Genomic DNA, 21018 nt, shown 5'->3' with positions numbered 1-21018 from the left:
TTGGGATGTTACAATTGTTAAAGTGTGCAAACAACAAGGACCAATCTTGCAATTAACTCTTTTAGCTTAATTGTCGTTAAAATTATATTACAAAAAATTTTGGGCTATAAAATTTATACAATATGCATAGAAGATTATATATTAATAAATAAATCAAACAAAAGATACTTTATGAGAAGTGATCAAGGCAAGCTCAACTAAAATATTACGTTATGCACTGGGCTTAAGCCCCCAAAATACGACGGACTTCATATTTCAACATTTTAGAACCTATGAAAGTATATGTTTTTTTTAGAACGGCGTGTTAGTTTTTTAGAAGTTTGAACCCTAACAGTGATATCCAAACGGACAGTATGTTAGCGGTGAACCCGAAGGCACCCCTGGAAACCAAAGGTGCGATAATATGGCCCACACACGTCAGAAGAGGTAAATGCCCGAGAGCATGAAAAATTGAGATTCGATCTCAGTTCTCCCAGCTAATATTTCTTCTTCTAGAACCCTCAAAGAAAGCCCACGTGGCCACTTGATTTAATACAAGGTTTTGTTTCAGTTTCATTAATTAGAATGAAACCTTATCTATTTGTTTCAACTTTCAAGTGCTACATTTGACTTATATGATAGTTCGTACTTTACTGATTAACTCTTGATTGCTACCGGAGATTTCTCTTAAAGATGGTGCACGACACTTTTTCTTTGCTTTCCTTTCACAATAGTAGTAACTTAGTAAGACCATATAAATAAGATCAATTACTTTTTTTTTTGTTTATATATATGTTAATGAATTAAACCCTCAAATTTAATTTCGTTAATGGCCCCAAAAAGCTTGAAGTGATAGACTGACAGGTATGAAAATAATTTAGGAATCAAAGGCTATGATTGGTTGGTTTTCTGATTCGGCATATATAAACTTTAGTTTTTCTATCATTACAACTGAAATATGATGTCCAAGAATTTATAAGTTGTGGGCTGAGCCATGTCACCCATTGGTTTATGGGCTACCTATTACCGAACAACAAATGATGGGCCTCGTAGAATAAAGACAAATGAAAATCAGAGGAACAAAGGAATGGTAAACACTTTCATTAATAGATTGTGATGGATTATGAATGAAATTGAAATCGAATTTCATTCTGTTTGGTTGCATGTTTACTTATCTCGTATTGTGAATATTAATTACTTGCATATAGCCAATTACTTTACTGTATTAAAATTACTAACTTTATCGATTTCATGATAAAGTTACAGAATTTAATGAAATTAAAATCCTACAATAGTTTGAAGTATAAAATAGGTGATAAAGCAACATTTATTCAGTTATGCCTTGCCTCACTATAACTAGGTGATCAAACTATATATACTGTCTATTTTTTATGAATCAAAAATATGAACTAAGTGATTGTTCCATCATAACTTGCTTTGGAGTGTCATTGTCCAGATTCCACAAAATCCCGCTCCATGACCCGTCTTCTGAAAGGGCGCCCCACCATGATGCATCAACCTCGTGAGTCATCTCGGTCTGGTTATGGGGCTGCTGGTCAGTGGTAGCGACTGCACTTGTGATGCAAAAAATCTCTTCCATATTGGCTTGTGGTGGTTTAGATATCGTCCCTCTGTTGTTCCTTTCTGGAGTACAACGTAAAACGAAGTTATTCTTCATTTCATTTACTTCTTTTTGATAACGATCTCGCCTATATGCAGCTTTGTTTCGTTGCTTTTCTTGGTTTTGTGACGGTGTTCCTCTGTTCTTGAAGTGAGTTCGCCAATAGTTTTTTATCTCGTTATCTGTTCTCCCTGGCAAGTATCTGGCTATCGTAGACCATCTATAAAATTAAAAAACAATTATAAAGAGGATAAATCATAATCGAGTTAATTGAAATGTATGCGTATATAAGAAAAACGAAACATTACATACTTGTTACCCCATAAAGCATGAAGTTGTATGATAATGGCTTCTTCTTGAGGTGTTAATTGGCCTTTCTTAAGACCAGGTCTTAGATAATTCACCCACCTTAACCTGCAACTCTTGCCACTCCTTTTCAAGCCTAAAAAAGAAGCCGAAATCAACATAAACAACCAAAACAAAAGACCATTTAATTAACTACTATATATATATACCTGAACAACTAGCTACCGAACTCCATCTTCCTTCTCCGTGCATTCTAACATACTCGATAAGCAAATTATCCTCTGCAGGTGTCCAAGGTCCTTTCCTCCATTCGTTCTCGGGCATACTCCAATTCGTAGTCCCTGCCATGTAATTTTCTTTTTTCCTTTTAGATTACCTTTTTGTCTATTTTCTTGTCTACAACTAGTGAAACACAAACTATATAGACTTGTTAAATTATATGAGCAACCACCCTTTATATATACCCTCTAACAGTCAATTCATGGTCACTTTCTATATGATATGGTGATCTCACTTTCACCACACCACAACAACTTAACCTTTTTGTTCCAAATCTTTCTATGGGATCTTAAATCTTTAGAAAGTATATAATATTTATCAAATAACCAGTCCGGTAGTCCCAAGTGTCGAAAATTAACAAGCAAATATACCCTTGATCAAATCTATGGCAGGCCCCATAACTAGTTAAATATGAAAGTACATATATTCCTAATATATATCACAATTCTGTACTTATAAGGCTTAACTCATGTTTCCATTATAACACGAAAACTAAAAGAAAGCACTAATTAAGCTGATATTTTTTCATTGAAAATGGCTTGTGCCCAATCCTTGTGAAACAGATGGTGCTTGATTTGCATTAGTGCATGTTTGATCATTGCTTGCTGTACATACTTTATGGTAGCTAATGATCTTAGCTAGTTTTATGCTTTAGCTAGCAACTTCTAGTATGCTATTTTGGGTATTGGGGTATTAGAATATGTATATGTTAATAGAAGCCAATGATCCATGGTCTACATGGTGAGGCACCTTGGTTTTACACATGAGTCAGAGGTTCAATTATTGGCTTGGTCTATGTGGGGTTTTAATTTCTAGGAAACGATATAACTGGGCTCGGACTATATATGGCTGGATCGGGCCAGCTAGTTGTCGCCTTTCGTTAATGGGTCACCCCGAATTAAGTTTTGAGATTTAGAGTTTGTTGGCCGTTCAAAAAGATATATAAATATGTTAAAGAAAAAGGCGATGAGTGAGCAAGTGGACACGTGTGTGGTGGTTCAAATTATTAGCATTGTTTAATGAATAATGTCATTAGTTTAAGTGCATATATGCCGATTTAGACACTAATTATGTGCAACACTAAACCATTGTTTAATCATAACTTTCTTGATATAGACACATGCATTATATATGTAGTAACTGTATCTGATGTTGAAAAAAGATGAATTGCCCAACAAAGAAGGTGAAATGGATTCGGTGGTTCCCCTTCAAACTTGAACTGTCTAAAAAGTTACACAATCCAATCAACGGTTCTGATCTGTAAACACATAGTTATCTCTTATTAATTAAAGCAAGATTATGTTAATCTACATTGTTACAACAAAATATCATACATAACTGAATTTCTAGAAGTTTTCCATCCATCAAGGCTTAACTATTGCCAACACCTTTCTAAAAGAGTTGGGTGAGGACTCATGAGGTTAGAAAATAAAATGTGGTGTTTCTAATATTACTAGGGGTATTAATAGAATTAGGTTAAATGTATAAATATTTTTTACCAAGGGAAAATATATTATGCACAGCATACCTACTACTTTTACAAGTAAATTTGCCACATGATTACAAGGGCAACAGAAGCCAATTAAATGCTGTTAATAACATATTAGCTAACCCCTTTTACTAATACATTTGTAAATTGGGGCTTTACCGTAATAAAATCCAACTTATATATTATCTCATCTCATAGCCTTACATAAACACACTTCACACATACTATATCTAATTCACCATTAAACCTCAATCAAGCTCAAATCTATATTTTATGATTGGCATCAGAGCCCATGGGAGTAGATCAGACCTGTTTCGTAATTCGATTTTATCATACTTGAGCTTAGTTTGAAGAATTTTTCAATTGAATTTTTAGATCTGAACTACAGTCAAACCTATGTAAATTAATACTCGATAAATTAATATCTTGATAAAATTAATAATTTGTCTAGACCCAACTTAAAAGAACTAGTGAAATTAACACTGGATAGATTAATAACTTGCTATATTAATATAATATCTTAGTCCCAACACTATTAATTTATAGAGGTTTTACTGTAACCGACTTTTATCTTGGTTGAATTAGTTGATTATCTGTTGATTTTAGGTGTGGAGTTTACTTTAATCGAAGAATCAATCGGTCAACTTGTCATTTGAAAGCATTTATTACGAACTCGGTAATTTACCGGGTTTATGAATTTCTTTACACTTTCACGGATATTTATGTGTTTAGTATTTTTGCTTGTCCCACGTTTAGTATAGCAGTTAGTTTGTTTCTCAAATTAGCAAGTATTTTGTAAGCCTATTTATAGCCGTATTATACGTTTTATGTCATTATGAATGGAAAATGTTAATCTAAAGTTTCTCTCTATATTGCTCCCTGGCTCTATTTTCTTGGCTAACAAACAAATTGTTGGAACCACATCAAAAAGATGGGCTATAAATTATAGCCTATAATGGTTATAAAATGAAGTGGCATTATTCAAGTTTGGTTCATGACGAAAATGAGCAAAGAAACATCATGAAGAAACTTTTATTTGTTCTTGTTAACTGAATGCACCACTTGGCCAGGCCAGCTACAAAACTCCCAGACGATCGTCCGAAATCCAAGCCCATGACAATAGCCGTACACACCCAGCTATCCATTTCAAGTTCATTTTATGAGATGTTTTGTTTGTGTTGACTAGCCAATCACAAAATTCCTTGCCTAGCTAGAACCTCACGCACAGGAGCCACATTCTAACAAAGAACATTTGTTGGTGACGTAAGTTAAGTTACCATACCTATCTACGGTAGCTAAGGACATTCATTCACTGCTTACCACGTGTACGTTTTATTTCCTTTATCTTTTTACCATTAAATATATTATCAGCATCATCAACATCTCGATGCTCTAGGAAGAAATAAAAGAATGAAAGATTGATGAAATGACTAGGATTTTACGGTAGCTAAAAATACAAGCTTACAAGCATCGATTGCATGTACAATTCTTTTTGCTACAAAAGGAAAGACTGTTGACGATATTCAATTCCGGCGTTGGCGACTTCCGATCCAGAAGGTACAATCATGTTTCACAGTTAATACGCAGAACCCACCATCTTCTTTTTCGTTTTTTGATTTTGCCAAATCAAAACTTTTCGGTTTGTTTACCATTAACATTAACTTTTTTCTTTTCTTTTGGTAGAAAGAAACTTTTTAAAAAAAATTGTGGTATTCTAAGAAGGAAGAAGAAAGTTGTTAAGTCTTGAATTCGCTGATAAGACTTGCTCGCTGAGGTTGGTCGTCAGTGCGCTCTCAGCAGTCTTCAACGAGTCCAGTGACTCTCTTCAACGGGTTGTATGCTGCCCAAGTTGTGTGTCAAGGTGGGAGAATTCAAACCAGATGAAGACAAGAGTCACATGGTGGTTCCTCCAACTGTAATTTACCATGTATGGCAAAGGTACACGTTGGGACCAAAACAAGGGTTTTCTCTTATACCCGTTTTGGTAAAGAAGACAAAGGCTCTTGCATGGAAGTACAAGGAGCCAATGGGACGTCGACAACCACCATTCTATCACTATCAAAGGGAGGCTGTGTTGCCCTAATTCCTCCTCTATATAAAGCAACACAACCACCACAAAAACACTTTGTGTTTGTCACCTCAAAAAGTGTGTGTCACTTATATTGTAATTGTCTCTAAGTTTTTAGAGTGTATAAACTTTATTTCAATTACATAAATAGTTCATTTGTATTCTTGTAAGTCAATGTCAACAATATCGATCATGTATTCGTCGTTTATTCAATGATACATTTGATTAGACTTGCCCAGATTCTTGCATTTGAACTTATAATTGTTCTTGTTTATTTACTTTATTGTCTAGATAATTAAAACGCAAGTTTGTGCAATCATGGACTGTCAAGTGGTATCAGAGCCTCCGTTCCTAAATCATTGGAACAAGATCTGTTTGCCTTCTTGTGTTTACATTAAATTTCCGTTCTGTTATTTCTTAAATTTTTTTAAATTCTTGCAAATCATGTCGACTGTTCTAACTCTTGTGACTCAACGTGACTTTGGTTACGTTTCCATCCCTCCTAAATTTGAACCCAAAGATTTTGGGTAAGGTCCATACATACCCACATACGTCCAAAGGACACCAGGTGCTACACCTGATGCTCCTGAGATTGTGACTGATCTGGTAAAGCCAGAAGTCCAATGGACTGATGAAGAGCGAAAGCTAGTCAATCTTAACTCTAGGCTTAAAAATATGATCATCACCACCCTCCCTACTAAGGTGGTGAAACTCGTCATCAAGTTTCCCTCTTCAAAGGAAGTATGGGATAGACTGGTCAGCACCTATGAAGGTTCTGCTGACCTAATAAAAACCAAGAAAATAGACCTAAAACGGGCCTATGAAAACTTTTTCTCCCTTCCTGATGAAAGTCTTGAGAGCACTTATACCCGTTTCAAAGGGTTGCTCAATGATATGACTAATGTTGGCATTACTCATAATAATTTTGAAGTATGCCACAAATTCATCGATTCTTTGCCTCTAAAATGGCAAAATTTAAGGCAAATCCTCCGTACCACCAAAAAGATTCAAGAATTGGACTTGGAGGAACTATTTGGCACTCTTCAATTCGAAGAGAAAGCTTTGGCTCAAAACATTCGAGCCTCAGCTGAGTCCAGAAGACATGTTGGCTCTTCTTCCTCTGCCAGCACGTCCTCTCATCCTCTTACCGACCCCTTGGCTCTTATCTCTGCTGAGCCCATCAATCTCCATGATGGTGCCAGCACATCTAACCTTCTTGCTCCCATTCAAGCTCTTGTTGATGAGCTTGATGCTGAAGAAAAACAAAAAATGTTCAACGACTTCATGGGGTTTGCCCTAATCGCTGGAAAGAAATACTCCTGGAAATGGAACAACTATAAGACGGTTGCTCCCTATAAGCCACCTGTTGATAAATCACAGGAAGAATGCTGGAGGTGTGGCAGAAAAGGCCATTACCAAAAGGAGTGCAGGGTCTCAATTCCAACACCTGCTGCTCCTAAATCTAACCCATCTAAGTCTGTTGATGAGTACAGGAACAAGTATTATCAGCTCAAGGCTAAGATTGCTGATACTGAGGAAGCCAAAACACCAGCCAAAGGACTGGTTGCTGAAGAGCATGATTGGGCTGACTCAGATGATTCTGATGATGAGGAGTATGTTGACTCCATGTGCCTAATGGCACTCGCTGACAATGATGCACTGACAAAGGATCAAGTTTCCTCTAGTCATTGGGTTAACGTCACTGTCAAAAAGGTACATTCTCTACGATGACAAGACAAAAATTAATGAGTCCTTGTCATGTGATCTTCAGTTTGTAGAAACTCTACGTGCTGAACTTCAATCCAAACTTAATTCTGCTGTCTCAGAGTTAAGTGACAAATCTGAAAAACTTATGAGATTGAAAAATGTTCATGTTGAACTCCAATCTCATGAGCTGATGACTCAAAAGCTTCAGCTTGAAAATGAAAAACTCAAGCTAGAAATCTCAAATCTTAAAAAGATAGTGACCTCATGGTTAAAAGCTTCTAGATTCCATCATCAATGTCTCAGCGAACAAGTCCCTGCCCAGGTTCAGGCAGTAATAGGTGGAGACTTCAACGCTGTTGCTGACTTGGCTGACTTGTTCAATGATGATATGAAACCTGAAATTACCATTCCTCCCCCTGTTGTCATGTCTCCCGAGGAGATGAAGAAGTGGTATTTCGTTAAAGGTAACGATTACCACTCTGAGATGGATGTTAGATCTTCATCATCGTGCTCCAGTGACTGTCCTAAATCTTATGAAACAAATGCTATTAGCACTTCCTCCTGCTCCAGCAACATGTTTTCTCATCTCCCTATTGTTGGCATGATGCCACATGAGGGAAGAGTACAAAATTCTCCAAATAGTACCTTTGATAGGGATATTTCAAGTGATGGTTTACAACCAAAAGAAGCACAGTAGTTGTACCCTATGACTACAGCACTCCTAGGCATGCGGCTCCCACTTCTCAGAAATCAACTCTCAGCACGTGTGAGACACGCTCTCTATCCAAACCCGAACCTCCTGTGGTTCAAATTAAGGACACACAGCATGAGCGTCTTATAAGTAGACGCGTAAGGTTTGGAGATGCCAGATATCAGCAGGTGGGTGTGCCTCATACCAGGCCTGCTGATCAGATTTCTCATCAGCAAACCCCTTCAAGCGTTCCTGTACGTCCTATTCTAAGGAACTCTACAACTCCTCAAAGGAGTAGAGTATCACACTCTTCTCTTAGATCAACCACACCTCAGCGAGGTCACTTGCCACATCAGCAAGTAAGACCTGTTACCCCTCAGCGTGGATACTTGCCTCACCAGCAAGTAAGATCTGTTGCTCATCAAAGTAACTTGCCAAATCAGCAAGTGAGAACCACTACTCCTTATAGGGGACAAATGTCAAATCAGCATGTTCAACCCCCTTTGCAAAATAGGGAGTATCTACCTCACAGGCAAGTGAGGTCAGCAACCCCTAACAGATCATCGAGACCTACTACTCCACGAAGAGTAATCAGTCTTATCAAGGTCCCTCTTCATCCTCTTACACTGCAGTAAGACAAGGGTGGTCTACGATTAAAGGACCACAAAATCCTTATAATCCTTCTTTGAATGATCCAAGGGATGAATCAATTCTGGGTCCAATCCCTCAGATGCCAAGGATCTCTCAGAAGCAGAGATCCAAGTCTAAAGCCAAACAAAAGACTAAGGCATCAACCTCTGTTGATCCTCAAATAAATGAGCTCACTCAGCGAGTTAATGACCTCTCCTTTCAACTTAAAGAATTCTTTAATCAAAATCAGAAAAACAATTCCTCTGATAAAAAGTGCTACACATGTGGCAGCAGAGGACATGTAACGCTAATGTTGGATGATTTCAGATTTGGACATTACGACCGAGTCGTTGTGCGCTTTAATGGTGCCAAGGAGGATATTGCTTATATCCGCAAACGGAATCTTTTCTTTATGCGCATCATCTGACGGAGAAATCCGTTCATGGAACCTTAAATCTGATTCTATGATTCGTAGGTTTCAGGGCCACACAGATAAGGTTTTATCTGTTTCCATATCAAAAGATGATAGGAGGATCGTATCTGCATCATCTGATCATTCTATCAGGCTATGGAATACCATTGGTGACTGTAAGCACACTCTGCAGGGACACAAAGCTGGCATCAATCGTGTAAGATTTGTCCCAAATCGTGAGGGGAAGCCCATCATTGTGTCTTCTTCTTTGGACAACACGATTAAGATTAACCGTCTGTGACATAAAATCATCTTATCCCACTCATAGTGGACAGATAAATGCCTTGGAGGTCGGCGAAGGTGGCTGTATCTGTGCTAGTGGCGCCGAGGAGGGAGTTTTGATATTGTGGGACTTTGCTGAGAATAGGAACTGTACTGTGGACATCAAAAGTAACATACGCGCACTTTGTTTTCATCCATTCAATCATGTGTTATATGTTGCGAGTGATAATGGGATCAAGACATGCAATGTCAGACCGTTCCAGTAAGGATATTGGCAGCATAGCTGATTTGATAGTTGAAATCAACAAAGCTGCTGATAATGTTTCACAGAGGATTATTCAAACAAACACTCCAACAACAAGGAGTATGGCTTCGAAAGATGTTGCCGGCTCATCAAAGGTCTATATATATTTCTACTTATAGAATTACAATTTTATATCTAATACTAGCTGCTTACCTGACTCGGAAAATGTTGAATCGAATTTTTAATGTCTATACCTTTACTAGGTAAACGCAGCCATGAAAAGCTCAAGTCCTACAAACGTTAATACTAAATCTGCTTCTAAACCTACTAAGGTCCATTTCCTTTTCTTTTGTTAATTGTTCAATTTCTTTATATATATACTGTTATGTAATTATACTAGATTTTTATCCCGCGGAAGACGCGGGTAAGTTTAATAAAATCGTTTATAATTATTTGGTAATAAATAAGTAAGATCATTAAATGCACTTATATACGTTTTCAACCTACACTTATTACAATTATCAATAGTCCAATACCAAGAATAGGGGTTTCCTTGTTCCATCACTTCCATGTGTTTTTACCAGATAATGCATTCATTCAAAACATAACAAACATTACTTAAAGATCAAAACAAAGATAACAAATTGACATTCACATTCATAACTTTAAAGTAAAACACCACATTTTTAATACACGAGTATCAAATTCACATTCATAATCACTAACTTTAAAATAATACATTTTAAAAATAATCGACATTGTACCAATTTGCTTATAGTTTTTTTTTTTTAAAGTAAATGATCCAAGTAAACCATTCAATTATGATTAAAAAAAAAAAGTCAATGCAAACATATATACCTACCATTATGATTACATTAGAACCCAAGGTCTTAGATATTTGTATATGAGGAAGTTGTATTTATTCATCAGTGCTCTTCCTTGAAAGCCCCTTTTTAGTTAATTGCTTTGCAACAGAACTTGCATCCTTTACATTCTTGATGGAATCTATAACCTCTGTATACTGATAACCAGCAAATAACACAACTTATATACTAATTTATACGTTATAACGACCTTTTTGAAAACTGTAAGTTGTTCCATTGGGAATAAAAACCTTCCACACACCATCTCTTGCTAGGATAATGAAGCTGGTATCATCATCTAGATGAGGTAAAGTCCAGTCAAGTACCAGTCAAGCCACCTTTTAATTGTGTGTAATAACATAGTTATCATTAAATGGTTAATAGCAGATCTCCATTAGCCTCCACACATCTTCATTCTAATAAACTTTATGGAATCCAACCTAATAGCCCTGGAAATACGCGTAATTGTATCCTAAAAACGTTCTACTAAAAGTGAATGAGCCCAAAATCAGGGTCAACAGTAGGTAAGGCAACATCGACGGGTTGGGTAACGGGTCAAACATATTATCGACCCAGTGCATTACCAGTTAAAGCCCCTGCCCATCCACCAGTTAAATTTCTCTAGTCAAGGCTCCAGATCATCCACCAGTAAACCACTAATTTCAGTTAGTTTTAAAACTTTTGTCATTCCTTTTATTCTGTCAGTTCTTTTCTACCAAATACTAAACAAAGCTGATAATGTTTCACAGAGGATTATTCAAACAAGCACTCCAACAACAAGGAGTATGGCTTCGAAAGATGTTGCCGGCTCATCAAAGGTCTATATATATCTCTACTTATAGAATAAAGTTTTATATCTAATACTAGCTGTTTACCTGACTCGGAAAATGTTGAATCGGTTTTTTATTTTTATGCCTTTACTAGGTAAACTCAGCCGTGTTGAATCATAATTTGTGACTTTCATATGGTTTGTATGTTCTTTTCACTTTGATGGTTTTCTTTTTAAAGGGTATGGAGTTATCATGGGCGCGTCGCTCCCTAAGGAGCCCTAGAAAGGGCAATTTCCGGGGATTAGTTACCAATCCCAAGGATAATGCTCCGAATCTGAAGGTATTTTTATTTTCTTAGCTTATTTTCAGTGTATAAGATTCCCTTTATATGCTCTCTTTCTACTATATGTAATATAATCTAAATGTGTATGTTCTTGTCTAGAATGGTTCTGCCAATGCTCCTAATAAAACCAACGTGCATTCTTTTCCTTTTGTTAATTTTTGAATTTATATATATATACACATACGGCTATCTAATTGTATGTAATTTATAGGTTTTTATGAATCATGTTTTTACTTAGTTGACTTGTTAGCTTCTAAGTTTGTGTATAAGAACTTTCACATAAAACAATGCCTGAATTGAGAAATTCAATTAGTAGGATAGGTTGAAATGTGCTCTTAATTTTTTTGTTGTGAACTACTACTTTGATACTACATTATGTCACAGTTGTATATTTCCCCCAAACAACCTGGAGCCCACTATCATGTCTTCTTTCTGGGATTAAACAGTTAAAATTTGAAATCTAACCCGCTGTAAGCTGAAGTCAACTTTGGCGCAATCTCAAGTGCAAAAAATTAAGTTTTTACACTGCCAAATATATAGCTGATTATAACCCTGAATTCGGAAACTTTATACAGATTAGTGCTGATATGGAATCAGACGGTAACGTGAAAAGTGATTTTAATGTGGAAACCCAGAAAGTTAATTTGGAGTTAAGCAATGTTACGGAAATAACCATTCAGACAAGTGCTCGCATTACTAGGAGTATGGCTCAATGTAAAAGAGTTGCATCCGATGTGAAAGATGCTGACAGCTTAACCACCACAGAGGTCAAATCAAAAGTCTATATGTTTTTCTACTTTTAGAATTACAGTTTTATATTTTGTTGATGATCTGATACTCGCGTATATGTATGCGGAATAAGGAATATCGTAGGAATGTAATGCTAACATATTCTTGAAATACACTCTCTCCATTGTGTACTTTTAACTCATTTTAATGAGTGTTTTATTGCTTGTAGTTTTGCTTTTGCATGAATCTTTGTATGTTCTATTTGATTGAATTGTAATGAATGTTGCTCTGTAAATGGTTAATAGTATGACAGGGATAGTGTGAATTTGTTTGTGTTTGTCACTTGTTTGAGGGATTCGTGTGATTTTTTTTTTTGTTGGAATGGGCAAAAGTATTGGTTTTTACACATTTATCAAAAGAATTACAACATTTGTTGATATATATGAGTCTATAAGGATCTAATCAGATTGATTATTAATGTTTTAGCTGTTGAACTTGATTAGAATACATTGAGCTGGTCAGTGTATAGTGTGCATCGTCGTAGAAAGTTGGTGTAAGTATAGCTTTGAAAATCGCTAGCCTAGGTTTTGGAAATTTATGCCAGGTTCAGTGGCACACTAGTTGGTAAGCTGGTGTTGCGTAAGACGCCTTGGGGGATATTTAGTCCCTGCTAGACCCTTACAGGTCTTTTAACATACAATGTCACACTAAGGAAATTGGTGCTCTTAGTTTGTTTTTATTTCTGTGCGGACATTTTCTCTAGCTGCAAGTTTGTTGTAAGTGCCGCACCATTCTTATACCATTCCTTGTTGGTGCAGCCAAGAACTGCCCAGGAATCTGTAGTTATATTTTGTTGATGATCTAAATACTTGCGTATAGGGTATTTTTAGGTTTCTATTATTCACTCCCATACCCTGCTTTTCCTTTTGCCTATGATATTGCATTTTTTGGCTATCATTATTTCTTTTATTGAATCCCCTTTTTCCCCCTTCACATTCAAACTCAGCATTCCTATCCCCCTGTGCTTTTGTCCCAACCTCTTGAACACTTTTGCCAATATCCACTACTTGTTGATTCCCAGTTTTTTTCTTACATATTTTATCATTATATCCAAAAACTTTACAGTGGTTACAAACCGCAGGCCTCCAAGTATATTCCACAGTGATAAACTTGGATCTTTTGATATATGTATATACATTGTTATATAATTAGATGTATATATGTTTTTTTAGGTTCTTATGAATCAAAAATTGTGTCTTTCATATGGTTTGTATTGCGTGTGTTCTTTTCACATGGATGTGTTTCTCTTTTAAAGAGTCTTCAGTTATCTTGGGGGCGCCACTCCCCGAGGAGCCTGAAAAAATGCTATTTCCTCCGGGGTTCAGTTACCAATCCTAAAAAGGATGGTCTGAATTTGAAGGATGTTCAGAATGGTTTAGCCAATGCTCCTTCTAAAACCAAGGTGCATTCTTTTCCTTTTATTAACTGTTAAATTTCTCTCTATATATATACAGCTATGTAATTATATGTAATTTTCAGGTTCTTATGAATCATGTTTTTTTTCATTTTGTAAATTATGTCCTCGTATTTTGTATATACTATTATAAATTGAAGGTTGATAAGCAGATAATGAAGAAGAATCTTGGCAAAACAAAGGTCTACATTTTATTACTTATTATTAAATTTTTTAGTGTGTATATATATATACAGTTATGAATTATATGTGCACAGGTTATAATTCTACATGTTTCTTGAAGTCAACTTTGGTGCACTCGAGTGCAAAAATTTAAGTTTTTACACTGCTGATTTTAACCCGGAATTCGGAAATATTATACAGATGAATGCAGAATTTGAGAATGCGTCTGATTTCAAATCAGACGGTAACTTGAAAGGTGATTTAAATGTGGATATCGAAAAAGCTGATATGAAGCTGGGCAATGTTGCTAATTTGGAAGCACAGAGGATTATTCAGACTAGAACTCTCACGAGTATGGCCAGACACAACAATAGTAAAAGGGCGGTTGCTGATTCTACAGATGATTTAAAATCAAAGGTCCAATTATATTTCTACTTATATAGAATTACAGTTTTATAATTATACAGTTATGAATTATATGTACACAGGTTTTGTCATTATATGTGTTTCTTGAAATGGTTGCAAATGGACTTTGGTAATGTGGCAAATTGACAATGCAGGTAATATATTGTACAAGCTTATGCTGTAAGGCTGATGGTAGCATCCTATTCAGTCAACTAATGCTCAAAAGTTATTGTGTGCACGAACTTTAGGTCAGCTTTATTGTATTCAGGAAACTTGTTCAATAGTCCTATAGCATGAAAAAGTGACCGGGTCAAAAGTTAGTCGGTCACCACTTTCACGTTGACCCGTTGACTGCTTACGTGACATGCACACAATAACTTTCTGGGATTAGTTTATGCACACAATAACTTTTTGGGATTAGTTTAAGCACACAATTAAAAAAAAAACAGATTATTTATTTTCAAACTCGCAGGACACTTCAAATACTCGCCGGAAAAACTTAAAAATCCGATTAAACCTTCGTTTCTTCGAATTAGACCACGAAATTTGCACCAAAATACTTAAAAATCAGCCGCGAACAAACCCTCGGCAAAAGTTAAACCAATTGAGACTCGCCGGATAATTCACCAACTCGCCGGGAAATTTAAAATCACCATAATTTTGTTGTTTCTTCGAGTTTCGGACAACAATTTTGAGCAGTTTGGTGTTGGTTTCAAGTCGAAACTCGAATAAACAACAAAGTTATGGTGATTTTAATTTTTCCGGCAAGTTGGTGAATTTTCCGGCGAGTCTCAATCGGTTTAACTTTTGCTGAGGGTTTGTTCGCGGCTGATTTTTGAGTATTTTGGTGTGAATTTCGTGGTCTAATTCGAAGAAACGAAGGTTTAATCGGATTTTTAAGTTTTCTGGCGAGTATTTGAAGTTTCCGACAAGTTTGAAAAAAAATAATCTGTTTTTTTTTAATTGTATGCATAAACTAATCCCAAAAAGTTATTGTGTGCATGCCACATAAGCAGTCAACGGATCAACGTGAAAGTAACCGGTCCCACATAGCCATAATCCTGTTTTATGTTCACAATAACCAAAACTTCAAGTTTCGTGAACACAATAAAGCTGACCTAGAGTTCGTGCACACAATAACTTTTGAGCATTAGTTGACTACATTTCTGGGCACTTATCCCTATATTGCACAAGCTTATGCTGTAAGGCTGATGGTAGCATCCTATTTAGTGGATATAGCAATGGACTGGTGAGAGCATGGGGCATCGGATGACGAGACAGGGATTTTTGCTTGATTTACAGAGGTGTTATGGTTCAAATGTTTTTTCTTATAAAGCTATATGGATTATAAATTAAATCTGTGCTATGTGGCAGTACCGAAGATGTGAAAGATGGTATTATGGTGTGTGTGTGTTTGGTCCAACTCTAAGATGGGGTTTGTGAATGTGGGTGTGTCTAGAATGCAATATCTGCATGGTCGTTTTGCTATTGTTTTGTGCATGCTAATATGCTATGACTAAAGCAAATGGCTCAATCATGACTAAAAAGTTTTTAGCCGAAGGAAGCAAATGAAAAAGTCAGCCAAGGAAGTCCAAACCTTTTCACCTGTAGCTTGTCGAATTAGAAAAAGGGTCATCAGTAAAACTGTCAAAGAGGACTGGAGGTATATATAACTTGAGAAATATTACACACGGTAAGCTGGATCATGTTCATAAAATAAAGTTGATTTAGATACAACTTTTTAATTGGAGAACTCAAAAGATTCTTCAAAGAGTGATGAAAATGTTGGTCAGTTTAGTTCGATACATAGAATTGGCCTAAAGGGAAAAGGACATGTAGAAACATGAGACCAGACGTAACGTTAAAGAGTACCTCCAAGGCTCCAATACACCATCCCCAGTTCTTGAAATCGGCAATGGAATTTCAGTTGTGGGACCTAGTGAAACTGAAGGGAACTTCAGGGAAGTATCTTTCTTGTCGAATGTAAAGAGAAAAGCTCGCTCTGCTCCCAAATGCAGGTCAACAGCTCTAAAGAAACTTTTTAAAGGGTGGCCAAATCAAGAATCTGGTCAACCGAGTCTACCAAATGTTACCAACACCAAATGTCTTTCAGTGAGTCATATAGTATCTTTAGGTAGTGAAAACAAGATGACAAATTTATTATTAAAGGGAAAAAAACTAATCAAGAAAACGTCTACAAGTCCCTCCCTTAGGAATGAGGTTTTTAGATTGGGCTTTGCAGAACCTTTCCCTGATTTTATATCCAAAGCCGTAAGAAGACGTAGAAGTAATGTAGAAATTCGAGTGTTGCTCAGCCAGAACCTTGATGATGATGTGATTAAGCAGCAGAGAAGGTTTATCGTTTGTTTTCAATTGACTCATTTATTTTCTTAGCTAGTGGTGGCAAATGGAAGGGTTGGGTAATAGTTCAAATGGGTCCAGGTTAAAACAGTTTTTTTTTTTTGTACAGGGCAGCATGATCAAAACAATTTTTTTTTTTTTTGAAAGGCATGATCAAAACAATTTTAGTGTGAAATATTTAACATTACTACCATGTTATGTATGAATACAAAAACTATAACAACACGAAGCAATTTAGAATGTTGTTTTCATTAGGGATATTAACCACATATGCCACCTAAAGATTTAATTGTTTTCATTTAGGCCATCTATTTATTAAAACGGAATTTCAGGCCACCAAAGTTTATATCTTTTTTCATTTAAGACAATTTAACTAATAAACTACATATTATGACAATAATACTATAAAAATATGAAAGAAAAAACAATATTTTTTTATTATATCAAATTGTCTTCATATGTAATTTTAAATAAAGTAAAATACTTAGGGATTTGGATTAGCAATAGGTGTTTTGTGGGCATTTTCAATCAGTAAAAACACAAACTTATACGATTTGTTAAAAATTTTCATAAAATACTATGATTATTTTATAATAATGATTCTGCTACACCGATTTGATGCCACATATTTGTTTATCCTATTTTTCAGAGCTAATGGATTATTAAAAAGCTAAAGGTTTATTTTGCTGAACAAATGATGGTGATAAAATGCAAAATTATCTTAAAGATATTTTATAATATGTAGATTTTTGGGATTGTCTTTAACAAATGAAAAAACATATAAAATTGGGTGGCCTAAAATTCCCTTTAAATAAATGAATGGCCTAAAGGAAAACAAGTGAATCTTTAGGTGGCCTATAAGGTTATTATCCCTTTTCATTAAGAATACATTTTGGGTGGCTTTCGACGCATCTCACCTATTCGACCCGTTTGATACAAAGAACCCAAATTAAGTCATTCATAAGTGAATGGGTTGAGTTTTCAGCTTCTAAGCTAGCCTTTCTTCTCTATGTCTGGATTCAAATCTTTCTTTTCCGTATTCAATAATCCAAACATCCTCATCCCAAAATATATCAAATAAGATTAATTTTAAAGGTTATGACTTTATAAGTATGGGCATTCCATTATCGAGTTAAGCTTTCGTTTTTGAGCACTTACATTGTTGCATAACTTAGACTTTCTATAAAAGGTGTTATATATCTTTTTGCAGCTTATTTGTGCAGCTGACTGACATAGACAGTTGACTGACTAACCTTTGGTGTTGGACTTGGACCTTGTGGAGTAGGTTGCCTAAGGTCAGACACTGCAATTACAAGAAAAAAAGTCGCTTTTGGAAAAATTTTACTCTGTTCAAGTTTGTTTATGGTGCACAAGGCTATAAGTCACAACATTTTCATGGTTTAGAACTTTAGATAGTTGCAGATTGTGTAGTATATTAGACGTGTGTGTTGTGTATGGATAATATATGTTGTTTACTTATCATTTTCAAGTAGGAAAACTAGGCATATATGTTAGGGGTTGCTGTGAAATACCTATACTAAAAGTAGGCATATATTTAGGGAAAAATGTCATGCATTACTTCATTTTACCTGTAGTGTTCATAGGTTAGTCATAAACTTTAATAGGATTATTGGTCTTTTTTGGGCACGCTAAGTGGCAGGAAGAAGCATCCAATTGGCTCATGAACTTGGAGCCCCAAAAGGGATGCATACTAAGTTTGATTGTTAATTCCTTGAAGATCAACCCATCATTGCTCTAATGTCTTTTGTAGTGAGGTATGTGCAGTAGCATGATGAATGATGAGTAGGGTATAGACTTATTTGATCGGATATATGTATACATAAATTTGAAGCTCTATGCCAATAACAATTGCATGATTGTTGTAGAAATTCATTTTATATATTTGCGAATGCAATAATGTTGTTCAAATATGCCGAGGCAAAGGAAGGTTGATGTCGTATCGTTAGAATACATGCAACCAAATACCATTATTTGGCACAATCCTGCACTTACTTTATAGACATAATTTTGCGGTTGTGTACTTGGCACTGCTTTCCTGTTGCTTTTGCAGCGAACAAGTATTTTGACGGAAGGCTAGCTTTCTCCGTTATAAGATGTTGCTACTGGCGATGCACTAATGCCATATACTCCAATTTTTCTATGCAAAAATCTTCAGTTGTATCTATATGACCATGTCTACCATTTTACCTTTTTTTTATATTATTATTTTAACATTTAATTCTCACACTGGCCTTTTGACTTTAGCTATTTTCTCAAGACATCCATTTCTGAGGTTGGGGAGAATAATTTTTATTGATAATAAAAAAGAGTAGAAAATGCATTGGAGTTTATTGTTACTTTGTTGGCGCATTGGTAGCTAAACATTACCATTTTTCTCTAAGTTTTAGGTTTCTTTTTTTCTTTTTTTAAATGGCATTATAATTTAGATCTACTCTTAAATTATACATATGCCTCGGATAAAATCCATGACTCTCGAAAAATCCCTAATTAATCTACCCTCACAAATGTAAGAAGTAGGATTCGAACCCAGGTGAATCTTCTTAAAGTCAAAAAACCTTGTCAAAATCTACATTTTTAGTTTATGATCTATCTTCTTAACAATTTGTGTGATATCTTTTTAACATATTCTGCTATTAAGAAGACTCGGTGGTGTTGAGTATAAATTGTCCCAAAATGAACTATGTTGCTCCGGCTAATTTGAAATCAATGGTCCCAAGATGAATTTTTCTTATTTACTTTGTCATTCTATGGTTGGTTTGAAGTATAGTACATGTGTCATGCTTTATTTTTGTCATTGCCCAAGTCATGTTCAAGTTTTTCAATTTTCATTTTTGTATGCTTTAGAAGATGGATATCACTGATACGATGTATATATTAAGGGCAAAACTGGAATATAGTTAAGTCAAATGGTTTTTATTAAATCTTTATATGAAATTAGATTTTTTTCCCGTGCGACATAAACTTAGTATACAACCACTTGAATGGTTAATTTAATGCATTATTTTTTATATGTGTTTCAGTTATTATATGTATTATCTTATAATAATTTTTTTATATTTTTTGTTAAATTGAAAAATTAAATAAATAAATAAAACTTAATCTCAAAATTTAATGAACAAAAGAACTAAAACCATCTGTTTTTCTGAAAATGATAGCCAACAAAAATTGGGAGTCAATAAAATTGAGAAAAAAAATGAATTACGATGGTCATTTGATATTGCTTATTAACACAACGCAATACATAATTTATAATTAAAAATAATTAAAATTATTTACGGTAGTAATAAACTTTTGTAAAAAGTAAAGAACTATTGAAAGAAAGAAAAATAATAAAATATATATATATCATTGAATTTCAGCCGTGATTTTCAATGTTCATTTATATATTTAACTAGATTATTAACCCGCGTAATATGCGGGCGAACATATATAACAAATGACATGTTATTCTTTCATTTATACTCCTTTATAATAATTATCAACCCCTTCGTTTTGGAAAGTGTTAGAAAATGGATAGATGCAAAAGTACTAAAATTCCCCTTAGTAAACACCCCATATGAAAAGGGTATTAGAGATTATCAAATTTGCTTTTAATGAATTAATTTACACTATAAACTCTTATCTTGTTAACTTACACTAAGTCTTTATCTTCTAGAATATTTCCAATATCACCATTACATTAACTTACACGGTTACACCACTCGACACCAATTGTCTATGTCAACACCACCCATCACCGACACTACTAAACTGTCGTCGCCACCGCCGCCGCCGCATTGCGTGGTACCATGCTAGTAATATCAAGTACTGACACATTTAGATAAAAAAAATGTTGATAATGGGGATGTTATCATTATTTTAAAAATTATTGTATCCATTATATACAAATAATTAAGTATTGTTTATTAAAATACCTTAACATATTAACGGTATAAAACAAAATGCATATAACAAATATTTATTATGTGATATTATAAACGTTCTATGCAAAATCACAAATTTAGTAATAATGATTTTAAATTTTAATTTGTAACAAAACTAATGTATGTTTTATATTTGTTTAGTTACATAAATTTATGTTTTCTAAGAAACATGTTAATTGATCATGAGTATCGTGAGGTTTGACATATATTGTCTTAATTGTATATGTAATCAATTTAATTACATCGGTTAATCTTTAAA

The 21018-nt window shown here is 34.9% G+C and overlaps 2 protein-coding genes and 1 long non-coding RNA gene across 3 annotated transcripts; 2 read left to right on the top strand and 1 right to left on the bottom strand.

Moving 5' to 3' along the window:
* Positions 1-1360: 1360 nt before the first annotated feature.
* LOC122580484 (MYB-like transcription factor EOBII) lies at positions 1361-2230 on the bottom strand. Its single transcript, XM_043752760.1, has 3 exons — positions 2116-2230; positions 1913-2042; positions 1361-1820 (listed from the first exon to the last, which is right to left on the bottom strand). The coding sequence occupies exons 1-3, from the start codon at positions 2228-2230 to the stop codon at positions 1376-1378; spliced, it is 690 nt and encodes a 229-aa protein (XP_043608695.1). The 3' UTR covers positions 1361-1375.
* Positions 2231-9132: 6902 nt separating this feature from the next.
* On the top strand, positions 9133-9483 carry LOC122609725 (guanine nucleotide-binding protein subunit beta-like protein). Its single transcript, XM_043782673.1, has one exon. The coding sequence runs from the start codon at positions 9133-9135 to the stop codon at positions 9481-9483; it is 351 nt and encodes a 116-aa protein (XP_043638608.1).
* An 8151-nt stretch (positions 9484-17634) lies between these two features.
* Positions 17635-19060, top strand: LOC122579458. Its single transcript, XR_006320640.1, has 2 exons — positions 17635-17946; positions 18026-19060. It is a non-coding gene; the product is annotated as an uncharacterized LOC122579458 (long non-coding RNA).
* The last annotated feature ends 1958 nt before the right edge of the window (positions 19061-21018 follow it).

This window comes from Erigeron canadensis, chromosome 8 (genome assembly GCF_010389155.1).
Source record: "Erigeron canadensis isolate Cc75 chromosome 8, C_canadensis_v1, whole genome shotgun sequence".
In the NCBI taxonomy this organism is placed as follows: domain Eukaryota; kingdom Viridiplantae; phylum Streptophyta; class Magnoliopsida; order Asterales; family Asteraceae; genus Erigeron; species Erigeron canadensis.
Note: the sequence above shows the minus strand (reverse complement) of the source record. Positions and strands in the feature narration are given on the sequence as shown.